The sequence below is a fragment of the Scomber japonicus genome, chromosome 14, assembly GCF_027409825.1.
Source record: "Scomber japonicus isolate fScoJap1 chromosome 14, fScoJap1.pri, whole genome shotgun sequence".
Classification (NCBI taxonomy): Eukaryota; Metazoa; Chordata; class Actinopteri; order Scombriformes; family Scombridae; genus Scomber; species Scomber japonicus.
In genome coordinates this window covers 24956901-24970604 of record NC_070591.1, presented here as the reverse complement: position 1 = coordinate 24970604, position 13704 = coordinate 24956901, and the positions used below count along the sequence as shown (strand labels likewise).

The following is a 13704-nucleotide window of genomic DNA, read 5'->3' as shown; positions in this document are numbered from 1 at the left end:
TTACCTTCGGCAGTGGCCTTTTCCTCACCCCGTCTGAAAGAATGTTAATGGAAAGATGCCAAGGTAGATTTTGGAAATGAGATTATTGGGCAACTCTGTGCAGCTGCCCACCGCCTAATCTCTTCATGACAGCTCAGAAATGAGGAGCCTCTTATCATCTGTCATTCCTTCTAAATCCAATGTGCCTTTTGCCATAAACACCAACTGTTTTAAAACCTCAAGTCTCTACAACGAAACCTGAGCTCTAACAACCATCATCCCAATGCCCGAAACTGTAGGAGTGTGATTGTGTGTTTTAGTACTTCAGTGCAAGTGTGTTTACCCACGTTTGAATGTCTGAGTGCTGATAAGTTTCACCCTCTAATTAAATACAACTGTCTGGGCTGATTGTTGAAGCAGCAACTTATTAAACCAACAGCTGGGCAGAGTTAGAAAACCAGATAAGGAGCTGTTACAGCTATCTGTGCCAAATTGGTCAGCCTCAGCGGGGCATTTGCTAAGATTAAGTGGAGATTTTCTTCAGCACGTGTGAGAGTCACCAGAAAAGGAGAGAGGTTGGCAGATGAAATGTTGCCGACATTGCTTACTCATTCATGAAGAAAAACTGGGTGAATAAAGTGAAGGATACTTTTAAAAAATCAAGAGGCTCAAGATACATTAAATAGCAGTTTATTCTAATGTGAAAGGCAGAAATAGTTATAATCAATGAGCAAAATGATGAAATTAACAGAAAATAAACTATTATTTGAAATAACAAAATGTAAAAAGATTGTTTTTATTTCTCAATGTACAGACAATTATGTGATAACAATTATGCCCATGAAATCACCAAATGCAGTCACATGCTATGAGAAAATTTAATTATAATAACATAATTATTTACAAATTAAATGGAGTATAATAATTGTGTTATACATGCTTTTATACAATGCACCATTTTTGTTAAGTTTCAGTCTTAACCACATTTTTTCCCCTTTTCAACGAAACAATCAGTGCACAAATGCAGTTTGTCAGTAATGTTTAAGGGTGCTGAGGCGAAAGACCAGACAAGATCTTTCCACCCAGTTTTTTTGGAGCATTTCCCACAGCTCTCTATGTTATTCATTCTGCCTGGGGGAACTCTGCTACACCAGGGTCATGACCTTCAGGGAGGCAGGCTGAAACCGCCGAATCTTCTTCTTCAGGGCTCGAGAGGCTTTGATGCGGCAGGCGGAGGGCTCTGGTCGTGGGAGCTGCTGGAGGGGCTGACCGGCTGCAGTGGGCCCAAGTGCAGCCTCAGCCCACACCAGACCTCCCTCCTCCTCGTGACTGTCCACCTGGTCACCCTCATCCAGGGACAGGCTGCTGTCGGAGTCTGAAAGGGACTGGAAACTTTGGCTGGACTCGCTATCTCCGAAGCGATTGGTGGTGTTATCGCTCATCTCCCCCTCGCTGCTTTCAGCAATGGTGGAGTGAAAGAGTGAGGCGCATTCAGCTGAGTACTCAGACTCACATCTGGGTGGGTAGTGGACTGACATATGGAAGGGAGCTGGAGGATATCTGGCATTGAGATTGTGGAGGAATGAGTTTGAGGACATGGAGGATTGGAAGGGGCGAGGAGATCCTACCCACTGCCCTGGCCTGGCACTCATACTGCGAACCATCTGCATGCTCCCTGGTGCCTGAGCATGTGGCTCTTTTGACCTCTGACGTTGAGCACACGAGGCCTGGAACATCTCCACATCAGATGGCCACTTGGAAGCCCCTTGTCTCCTCCTCCTCTGCTCTACAGGCTGCTCATACTCCACACTCTGCAGTCTGCGGCTCTTGCTGGATTTGGTAACAGCAGGGATGGGGTTCGGCTTAGGATAAACCTTATGGGTGTGCATCAGTACTGGGCCACAATGGCTTGAGTCTGAGCCTGAGCCCTGTCTGCGTTCCTCTGGTTGACATTTCTGGATCACCTTTCCTTTTCCTGATCTTCTCGGTTCTCCCTTGGATCCACTGCTCTCTCTGGTCCTTTCACCGGAGGAGTAGCCATGTTGCTGCCTCATTGCTCGAGGCTTCTCACCGTTTTTTCTCTTGAGTTTTACAGCTTTGGTTTTACGGTCTGCCTGTCTCACTTTGACCCTCTGAGAACCAGCGGGGACAAATTTTGCATGGACGAACTCAGGGGAAGCTGTGTGATTCTCAAAGCCTTGACTCTCCTCTGTGCTGGAGCTGTGAGCCATGGCTGGTCTCTGCCTGTGGCCCTTCCTCTCTAATGGCCTTGTTTCTGGATTATCGCCACATCTCTTCTCTGAATGGCTTCTCGCTATGCTACCATATTCTCCCTGTGTTTTGTCATTTCTCCTCAAGGATGAAGTGGTGACCTCATCAGAGCTGTACTCTCTCGTGGCAGTAGGATAGGAGCACCGGTATGAAATCTCCAGAGCTCTCACTGATTGTTTGTGGTTTTCGTTATCAGCTGTGTCTTGACTGAAATATGTCATGCAGTGCCTCTTCTGGTTGTTATCTAGTGGTATGATGCTTGTGGTCTGGGCTGGAAGAGGCTGCAGCTGGGACACCTCTTTCTGAGACACCTCAGGAAACACAGTTACAACCTCAGTGGGCTTCCTGAGATAGTCGCTGTGTGACTGCAGAGTCTCTGTGCCCATTTCACTCATTTTGCTCAAGCTGCGCTGGAGGAGCTTGTCAATGTAACCCATTTGTGCCTTTTGGGGGGTGTCAGAACCATTCACGTGCCCCTCGAGAAGTCCAGGTGTGTTTGGTTCGGGCCCATGAGAAAAGATTGGGCTCTGGAGAGCCACAGCATGCAGGGGGCTCGGGTATTGATACACTTCAGTCCCACTGCGGGACACCAGGTTGCTCTGGAACTTGGGGTCCACTGTGGAGATCTTTGGGTTGTGGCACATGGAGGGTTTCTTTGCATCCACAGATTTGTAGTAGCTCTGTCCTTGGGCCATCATCCTATCGAGATCACCTGATAAACACATGAGCAACACAAAAATACTGGTTTACCTTTCAAATCCCAAATTCAATGAAGAATTACACGTTATTATGCAGGAAAATACATGTTGAGTTGCTTAGTAACAGTTGCATCACTCCCATTTCGACACATGACTTAAATAAGAGATTTGAGAGATATATTTACCTGTTGACACAGGTCTTGGTCGTGCCTTCTCGGTGCCAGTAGTACTTGCTCGGATTCTGCTGCTCCCGAGATGAAAGCCTGTGGCACGTGGAGGGTTGGGTTGGGTAGTGCTCTCATCAGCTGAACGCCGACGGCAAACATCTGCTTGTAAAGGTGGGCTAATGTGAGTATTAGCAGGACTCATGGGAGGGAGGAGAAGGCTCGTCTGGGAGGATGACAGACACTCGCTGTACACTGAGGTGCAGGAGTTGGACAGTGAACAAGAGCCACCATCGCTGAGCTCATAGAAACCTGAAGAGAGCAGGAACAATAAACGCATTATTATTTTTTTAAGGAATCAAGATTCATGTGATAGACTGGGTGTATGCTTTATTACAAGGAAGTAAACAGTAGGGCTCTTTAAGGGTGTGTGCCTACAAACCTGAACTTGGCCTGCTGTCACTCTCCAGCTGCTCTGTAGAGGCTTTGCTCACGTCCAGCTTCAGCTCACTGATCTGTTGGTCCAGCTGCTGCAAGTGTGTCTTCAGGCCTACATCCTGCTTCCGAAGACGAGACTACAAAACAAGCAAGGCATAACAGTTTAGCCAAACCTAAAAAATATGTGCAGGATCAGCTAAACCAGAAGGCAAGTCTGGAAAAACAAGAGAGATCCTGGCACACCCACATGCATGCAAATACATAAACATTCTCTGTACAGGTTCGTGTTCAGTGCTTTCTCTCAATGTATGAACAAGGAAAATGAAGCAGAAAGGTCAGGATGTAGGTAAGCAAAACTATAATTTCATTGAGAAACGCCTGTTTAGACAAAGGATGCTCTAATGTACAGCCATCTGAAAAACAAAATCGACCCAGCTGTGGCTGATGATTAACCCCAGCAGGACATGGGGGGGCATGGCAGAAGCAGTGGTGGGTAACTCATTTCTCCCCCACAGCGAGGGCCTGGCCATTGTGTAAACTACTAGAGGACGAGAGCTTGGGGGTTGGGATGAAGGACTGTTTGCTTTGCTGCTTTTACTGTTACAGTTGTTCTCAAAATAAGGCCTGTGGGTCATTAAGTGCAAAATGTGGCATTTAATTATGATTAATTCTCATGTAAGATCAATTTAGGTGAGTTGATTTCTATTTAAACTTAAAGTAAAAGGTTTCAACATCTGCTTTACATGTATCTACTGGTGTCTTGTTAGATGGGTTGAGATTGTAATTTGGGTGACTGAAGAACACTAATGTACATTTTATCCTCCAGTGCATTTGCACAGTTCCATTGCAAGTCAGGCATAGCACCTTAATCCCTTCACTTCCTGTTATAATGGCAGCAACATGGAAAAAGCTTGTCATGGAAAAAATCCACACAGCCAGTTGTCAGCAGCACTCAAGAGGCCTATATGGGCTGAGACTCTTACTGAGTGTCATTCACAGCAAAATATCCACCACTGAAAAACCACATCGCCATCTTTTTTTTTCTTCTTTCCCTTTTTAATTTCCTGGCATTAGTGGTTAATGATTGCGGGTGCCCCCCTGCAGTGCAGCGTGCACACACAACTACAATCCTCTGCTCTAGCAATGAACCTTGATTTATGACACCTATCCTACTTCCTACCCCCAGCTGAGAGTATGAAAGTGTGTTTGGTAATAATTGAAGACTGGATGCACATGAGCATCAGCTGACGACAGGATTCACACGGCTGATTTTATTCCTGTACATTTTTGGGGGAAAGTAATGTAGCCTAAGTCTCAAAGATATAAAAAACTATAGTACAAATGTGATTATTATGGTGTAACCTTATAAAATCTACCACATCCACATAATCCCTGAGAGGTATTTTAATGATTCTGTTTTATGGCGTTTCATTTAAATAACTTCCTACCAGCTGTTGCTTCAGGGCTGTAAGAGTCGCCTCCAGCCGCTGTTCCTCAGCTCCCATCGTCCTGGGATCCTCCGGTCCATCGTGGACAGAAGTCACCGGCTCCTCTCGGTCCACTCTGAGTGCCCAGCTCACCATGTCGCTCTGTCTGTCCTTCAGCAGATGCAGCTCCTGCAGTCCGGCCAGAGCAGCCTGCAGCCTCTCTCCGACCCTGCTGCGGTCCACTCCGACTGCAGCGCTCATCATCCCCGCACAGTAACCTTTCCTACTCAGCATGCTGGAGAACAGCGTCCGGGCATATCCAGAACCAAAAATGTAAAAGAAATGTCTTCGTTGTAGCCTGCTGCCTGATCGAGAGAGCGCTCCTCACAGGATAACAACCTCTCTACTTACTGCCTCACTGCTGCTGTTAATCTATTTGGTTTTTAAACTACCTGTTAGAATGAATCTTGAGCGCAGAGGACACACTGAGCTCCTCCCACAGACCAAATGGCCTTCCTCCCTATTGGCTGGTCACTGGGTCCCAATGAACATCTGGTACTAATCCTCCCCATTCAAGTCTTCACTTGAGCTGCCCGGACATGTACTAAATTCATCTGCATAATACCACATGCTATGATGAACATATTATTATGCTATTTCCACTACTCTTTTGTTGTTATTCTTCTCTCCAGTAATTCTAGTATTCTACTCTGAGATGGGTGCTCTACTGTGTGAAAGTGTGAAAGTCTGCTGTGGGGGATTTCAGGGAAAGTGAAGGAGTGGATAAAGGCAAACAGCCTCCTAATAAAAGATAAACAAATAATGGAAAATCACATATTTTATTAGCTTTGCGGGAGGTAATCCACACATTTATTTTGTTTATTTGATTCAACTTGAATGTAAAACAGAACATTTTAAATCACATTTACCTTGAATGAATCTGTTGCATATGAACAATTTGCTGTCTACATGCATGTAAAATAAATTCTCCACTAAAGTAGTAGTTTTTTTTTCTGTTGACAGAGAAGAAAAAAAAAGTCATGCAATTTGAGGGCAGAAATTGTTAAATGGCGCCCCCTGGCGGCTGCGAGGAAAATTGTTTTTCTGGCAGCTGTTATAATTTAGGAGCTGACAGCATTGGGTATCTGATGCATAAAAAGACTTTCTACTACTGTCATTTCACTTTTAATGACAAGCATGTCTCTGCCCTGCTTCATAATGACCTTAAATCTCTAAACATTTACACTTTTATTTCTCCTGTTGAAGTAGTTTCCCCACACAGCTTGTTTCAGCTCTTCATGTATGGTAAATGCTCAAGACTGGACAAACTCAAGACTCAGTTCTTTCTGTTTGCTCTGTCCAATCAAATACAAATACTCCAGATCTGCAATTCTTGTACAATAATACCACTTTTTAACAAATCAAAACAAGTTTGAAAAGAATGATTACATATTTTTTCCCCAAAGCTTGTTTCGGGAGATAATTATTATTATAAGAGATAATTATTTTATGTCAAACTGATATTTTAAGACTGAGTGTGAGACTATCATTTTATTAACAATAGTCATGGCAAGGCCTTGAGCCAGGAGGTGCAAACACCTTAGGAAAAAACTGTCAAACTCTCCTCCCTTCTGTGAAAAAATACCTAAATACTGTAGAAAATAGCAAAAGGTAAATCTAAGTATTGTACTTCTGCTGTCCTTTTAAAATGACATACTCAACACTGATTATTTGACCTCTGTTGCCATTTCTTGGCTTTAAAGTGCCAGTTGCCTCACAAAAATATGACTCATACAGCACGTATCAAGTATCCCTCTTGTTTTCTTTCCACCTGTTGCTCATCAATCTCAGTCAAACGATAACACATAAATAAGAGAATGATTGAGCCCTCATCACATGCAAAAGCAACATGAGGCAAGCTACAACCTATTCACTTACACTGCGGCTGTTCGCACTGCATCACAGGTGGGGAGATTCTTTCATGCTGATATCTCCGGATATCTTAAAGCTGCAGTTCAAAGGAAATACCAAAATACCAGGGGCGGTGTACACCTGTGTGAGCATTACACACGTTAGACACACACACACACACACACACACACACACACACACACACACACACACACACACACACACACACACACACACACACACACACACACACATAAGATACCTTAAGTTCAAGTTTAATAAATGGATCTGCCTGATGATCACTAATATGTGTATTACATGCTGTTTTGATGGGATTTTGTCAGTGAATTTACAGTTAACATACACTAGAGGGCAGTCTCACATTAATTCTCACTCTTACCTCTTGCCTGTAGATACAAGGTATATTTTACATTTCTTATACTTGCTGTTATACAATTGAATGTAAAATGGTGCAAAATGATGCTGGTTCATTTAGCTGATACTTTCTTTTCTTTTCTTTTCTTTTTTTTTTTAGATCTGGAGCTTAGTCACTTGTTTACCCAAACACACAACCCTGTCACTTTGATAGTGCACTTGGGTAGGCCCCTCATCAAGATGCTCACATTATAGCAAATATAAAGTGCATTGTGAAGCCCACTCCTCACAAGGATAGCGTCATGTCCTTGTGATGCTGCTGGCATACAACACTGCATTGTGATGCCTGGATGTCCCTCTGCCCACATCCCCTTCAAAGCACTTCCTAAAGGGTGACATCAGCTGGGGTCCTGGCCCAAAAGGTGTCCTCTTTTTGGTAATCAAGAGTGTGATCTCTTAGCCTCCTCCACCCTGGCTTCTCAAAAAACAAAATCTTTTCACCCAGCACTTTGTGAAGCTAAATCCAGAAAGCTTTGTCTCTTTGGAGGTTTTTCTTTGTGTGGCTTCTTCTTTGTGTTCTGCATTTATCAGCAGATTTTCCATCCTCTCTCCCATTTTTTTCCATCCACTTAAGAAATGATAAAGAAACCAAATGTTGATAACGAAACAAAAGCACATGGGCAGGGATCCCTTTTATTGTATCCAGTATACTTGTTGAAGAACAGCTGCTGTGGAAACAGTGTGATAAAAGCTTTGTACCTGCTCAGGTAGATGCAGATGGAAACAATGGAAGATGCTGCCACAAACAGGATGTGCGGGATGGAAGTCAGAGAGGTAAACATGGGGTGTTGTCATATGTGGGACTGAGTGAGTGCCTGTGTGTATGTGTGAGAGGAAAAGCCTGGGAGTGAATCTGTTGTCAGCTCTGTGTTCATGAAAAAGACCCAACCTTTTTACATGTAGGCATTGTGAATTCACTACTTCAAAGGAGGAAAATCTGATAAAGACACTCTGATACCTAAAAAGAGGAAAAATTCCTATGATGGGTGTTGTTGATTTCAAACTATTTCCGGGGGTTTATTTCACATAATTGTGTGTGTGTGTGTATATGACAGGGGATTCCCATGCAGGTTCTCTGATTGAAAATCCCTTTCGCAGGTATTCTGTCATCAACAAAGGCAAAAATAAGGAATTTCAGAGATCAAAGTGGCTTCCATCTGACAACAGAGCCTCCCATGCTCTGCCACTTCTGGCCATGACAGCGGTGGTTGTTTGAATGAATGAATGAGCCACAGAGAACGTCTCATGCAGAATCTCACGTTTTTGATGTTAAAGGACGGGTTCACGATTGTTCAAGACTTCTTAAAAGTCTTAAAACAAAATTCAGGTGCCCAAATAAACTTTGAAATAGGTTTTTCTTACCATACTTTCTCCTGTTTACACTGGCCATTAGAAGATCCTTTCATAATGCATTTACAATGTAAGTGATGGGGCCAAAATCCACAGTCCTCCTTCTGTGCAAAATGTTTATCTGAAGCTAATATGAAGCTTCAGCCATCCAAATGAATCTATTTAGAAGTTTCTCTTTTTTTTTACTATTCTTCCACTGGCGCTCAACACAGTCTGAGGAAACACAAAGAGGGAATTTGATGCTATAAAGACTGTAGATATGGCAGATATCCACTTGATATGACTAACTCAGATTGCTGAAGCTTTTTAAAGTTTCAGATAAACTTTTAAATGCATCTTTGAACAAATTGACTGTGTGGACACACTGTGGATTTTGGCCCCCATCACTCACACTGAAGGAATATTTGAAGGCTATCTTTTAACAGCCCATACAAACAGGAGGAATGATTACAGTGAAGAAAACCCTCTTTCACTAGTCATGTGGGACCTGAATGTTTTAAGACAGACGTGAAAAATTGTGAACCTTGAACATACAGCCACTCACCAGATGTCTACCTCCTCTTATGAGTTACTGTGGGAGATTATGGAGTTAGATTTTATTTCCAATGTGAGTTTTACTGGTAATAAAAAAGGCATTTTGTTCTTTATCTGCAGCTGCTTATGTAGATGTGTCCTTTTTAAGAAAAGCTTCCAGTAAATTCGTCTCCATGGTTTTGAGTAGTTTGAAACCTTAGACTTATTTTTAATACCCCAAGTGATTTCTAATCTAAAAGCTTGAACTTTATCTCACTCATGAGACATGTCCAGGATTGTAAGAGGCCATTTGAGCAGTCCTTAGTTTTAAAGCTCTTAAAGGGAGCAGGATTCACATTTGTTATTTCGAAATACTTGGTCACTTCCGATTAAAACCGTTGTCAAAGCTGTATCCAAGAAACATAACCCATTGCTACTCCTTTGATACTGACAGATGCCAGCTTTGCATAAGAAGTGACAGTTCCTAGGGTTTTACAAGGTCTTTGAGATTCTGCATTCAAGTAGGTAACCATAGTGCTACCCGATGTGAAGCAGAACATATCTCAGACCATCCACTATGTCAGTTTCATTGGCAGTGAAGCAGCTCCAGGATTTATCTCCTGATGAAATCCAAGATTAGAGGCTTGTTTCTGTGGGTTTTAGCTTTGATTAAGAGTTGTTCGTGCCAAAAAATGTTGAATGAACTGTTGAACGTTGTTGGAGTTCTCTTTAAAGTTACTTTACATGATCCAGTAGGGATATTTGATTAAATAATGCAGTGGGGTATTAATTAAAGCAGTCATAAAATTGACTTCTTTGGGTATGCCAGCTGGGTTGTTTACCACCTATAATGTACTAAGAGTGTTTTCTCAGTTAAAAACGCCTATTGGATCATTTTGGGTGGTCAAAAAGAAGAATTTTACCTGCATTTTTCATAGCAGACTGTTTTGTGGGCATGCGTAGACTTGTCCCTAATGGTGGACCTGATCAGCCATATCTCCCTTTATCATCATGTCCATCATGTACTGAACTATGTCTTCAGACCTTCAGTTGATTTGCCATCAGAATGCGGTACCCCTGCACATAAGAGAGACCTTTATACTGTATGCTCGCAAAATTATCTCCTCATCAAATTTTATTTGAGCTGAACAAATTTCTGTTTATTCAGCAAGTGAGCGAGACTTGCTGCCATGCTGTGCTCCTGCAAATCATAAAGACATCAGTCTAAATTAACTGATTTAGCATTGCTTTACCTATGAATGCAATGTGCTGCTTTCAGCCAAGTTGCCATGGAGAGCAGTGGATGGTCTATACCTCTTGTGTGACAAGCCAGGGGGAACCATTTGGAAAATGTCTTTTTTCTGTGAAACCCCAAGGGTGTTTGTCAAGGGGCACTGTGTGTTGTGCACAGACACCATGAATGTGATGTGAAGTTTTCATTTTTATATATTTACACCTGCTTCACCCACAAGTATTTTATAGAAGTTTGAGATAACTTATGTGTGTACAGTATACATGTGTGTTTGGGCTTCAGACGGAGAAAAACAGAATTAACTAGACACAAGTCTGAAAGACATCATTTACCTGTGGAAGGCTACATTTCAGGCATGGATATAAAAATGTCAAAGTCCATACAAGGGAGACTTATCATGGTGGGTCTCAAAGGGCCCATATCTTTTCATAGGCAGGGAGACAGACGTGTGAGACTCGGACATCGTACTTAACTGACCCTGTCTGCAGAGTCCTGGAGACATGCTGCTATGCAGTCTCTGTGGGATAGAAACATAACTGAATTCCACATCTGAGGGTAGAATATTATTCCAGTGCTAATCACATTTAAATGATAAAATAGTTTTAAATAGATCACACAATATCTCAGTCTCTTATCGTCACCTCTGTTCTCTTTCCACCCAAATACCAGAACAGACAATTAGATTATATGAAGTTTATTATTGCAGATCTAAAAATGGTACTTTACTTTTGGACAGTATAGTTGGGAAAAGTCTCAACATGTACAATGAAATGGGACATAAGTAAGAACATTTCTTCTTCTGGCCAAAAATGTTCCTTGTGCAATAGTGTTAGGGTCAGCAGATTTTGGTAACACAGCTGTGGTTCAATGAAACTGCCACAAGAGATGTTTTGTGAAATAGTGCATAAAGTACTGTAGTTCTGAAGAAAGAATGGTTTCTGTTTTTAGCCATGCTAGTGGCGTGGCTCAAGGGATGGCAATGTCAGCTGGTATGTTGGTCCACCAGACTGAAATATCTTGAAAACTATAGATAGCTTGCCACGAAATTGTGTACAGACACTCATGGTTCTCAAATGTGTCCTAATGGCTTTGGCTGCCTACTAACTTCCAACTCTAGTGCCACCATCAGGTTTACATTTGTGAGTTTGAGTGAAATTTCTGAAACTATTAGATGGTTTGCCATAAAATTAGCTTTTATGTTCCCCTCAGGATGACTTACAATACATTTTTGTTGACCCCTTAACTCTTTAACTGGTGCCAGGTCATGTCATGGTCAATGTTAATTTTTCCAACACTTCTCAAAACTAATGACACAAAAAACTAAGATGGTGAACATGGTAAACCTTACAGGCTACCTGCTTAACATCAGTATGTTAATCTGAAATATGGCATACAACTATAGTCTTGCTTATCACACCCTCCTCAACTTTCATCATCTCAGTGTTTTAAAAAACAGTGTATCACTTAGAAAATGTTACCATATCCTTTCTGCAACATAGCTAAAAATTTAGATCAACCATGACTCTGTGTACACATGTTGACCTTAAATGTTCTTGTTTATGTTCCATGTGATTTGTGGTTTATTTTGAATTGTATATTATTTTTGCCTTGGCATATCCATATCCCATACTCTTTTGAATTTGTGTTATTTGTTTGGGATATTTGTGTTTATTGTGTTTATGCATGTAAATGACTACTGTATATATCATATAATGACAGCATAAAACCAAAATGAAAACCAAAACCATGTGTACTATACCATAAAATAAACAGTCCCTTATCCAAACTTATGCCCGCACACACATGATGCGTGGGTAAAGAGGAAGTCAGCCAGCCTGTGTGAATGCCATCCAGGGCAGGGAAGATGTACTGTCATAGAGACTTGCAACACAATGTCAGCTGTTGTGTCCTTTGTCCTGTGTGCACACTGTATGTTTATCAAGATGGTGGTAGAGACATAAAAGCTTGGTTTGGCTACAACAGGATTTTGAATGAAAAAAAAAAAGAAAACAAAAAAACAACTAAATCTCCTTTCCTCCTTTAGAAGGGCAGTTATTTTGACGGAGCAAGTTTCTTCTTGTACACAGGAACACCAGCAGACGTGGTTCTTGACATCCTCTAAGCTATCACAATGCATTTGCGTAACTAACTCAGACTCAGGAGAACCAAAGTGGCCTTGTCTAAACGTCCCACATGTCTGATCAGCATCTGATTCTGGCATTTAATCTTCATGAGTTCATGAGTTTGTGCTGAGATATTTAACCTTGAGGTTCGGGTTCATAGGAACATAACCACAGGCGATAGGCTGAGTTCTGAAACGCTGTGTCTTCTGCCTCTACGCAGGTGTGTGATTTTAAGAGGCCTGAAGTTTTTCCACCTGTGAGGAGTGTGACAGAGTTGCCAGTGCCCTCAGGGTGGCGTAAGAATCTGTCTGTCCACACACAATTGACATTCATCAAACATGGAAACTCACAACCGCTTGTTCAGATAAAGAAAGAGGTGAGGTCTCGCTTCAGCTGTCTGCTTACAAGACATAGGAGCTTTGCCGCTGAACATGGATGACAACTCAATGTGCTGTGTGGTTTGTGACCCCCCAACCCCCTCCACTCTTCAACCAAAACAACCTGCAACTCTCTCCTCTGTTGCACTAAACAGGAAAACACCAGACTCAGGTGATCTTGTGCCCTTCAGACAAGCAGAAACCCCCGGTGAGAGCCTGGATGTGAGTAAATTACACTTGATAGGTTGACGAACTGAGGCTCATGTCACTGTAAGCTGGTTCAATCAAAATAATACATCAGAGCACATTAATTTGTACCAGAGAGGAGATCAAATGTAAAACCCCAGGCTGACCCCTGAACACTTGCTCCTGAACCCTTCACCCCCTCCTCTGGTGTGCTAATCCTCCTGGAGCCCTCCATGGGAGCTCATGTGGCCCGGAGTAGATGGACCGGAGGCGGATGAGGCTGACAGCACCAACACAGCTGGGATTGGGAGCCTCTTAGCACCGATTTATACAAATGTGACGATCCCTGAAGAGGAGGAAAACCCATTTGTCCTGTCCCATGCCCGCCATGTGCTCGCCCCTTCAGTAACCACACTGCTTGATGAACACTGGGTGCTGGCCAGTGATCTGATGTCTATGAGAGACGTACGTGAGTGTGTTTCATTAGACAAAGGACCACACAAGACTGTTGTTGGGTATTTCCATAAACATTTGAAATGAAAGGCAACATCTATCAAAAGCACCAGATTAAAGTTTGATT

At 42.5% G+C, this 13704-nt stretch overlaps 1 protein-coding gene across 1 annotated transcript; it reads right to left on the bottom strand.

Moving 5' to 3' along the window:
- Positions 1-1124: 1124 nt before the first annotated feature.
- Positions 1125-5271, bottom strand: dact2 (dishevelled-binding antagonist of beta-catenin 2). The gene is made up of 4 exons (XM_053333443.1): positions 4999-5271; positions 3555-3687; positions 3134-3424; positions 1125-2962 (listed from the first exon to the last, which is right to left on the bottom strand). The coding sequence occupies exons 1-4, from the start codon at positions 5269-5271 to the stop codon at positions 1125-1127; spliced, it is 2535 nt and encodes an 844-aa protein (XP_053189418.1).
- Between the last annotated feature and the right edge of the window lie 8433 nt (positions 5272-13704).

Bases quoted from the DNA above. Each gene is read 5' to 3' on its own strand.
- dact2 (XM_053333443.1), bottom strand. From the start codon at position 5,271: ATGCTGAGTAGGAAAGGTTACTGTGCGGGGATGATGAGCGCTGCAGTC. The intron at 3,425-3,554 runs GTTTGTAGGCAC...TGCTCTCTTCAG, and splicing joins TGACAGCAGGCCAAGTTCAG to GTTTCTATGAGCTCAGCGAT. The intron at 2,963-3,133 runs GTAAATATATCT...TGTGTTTATCAG, and splicing joins ACCAAGACCTGTGTCAACAG to GTGATCTCGATAGGATGATG.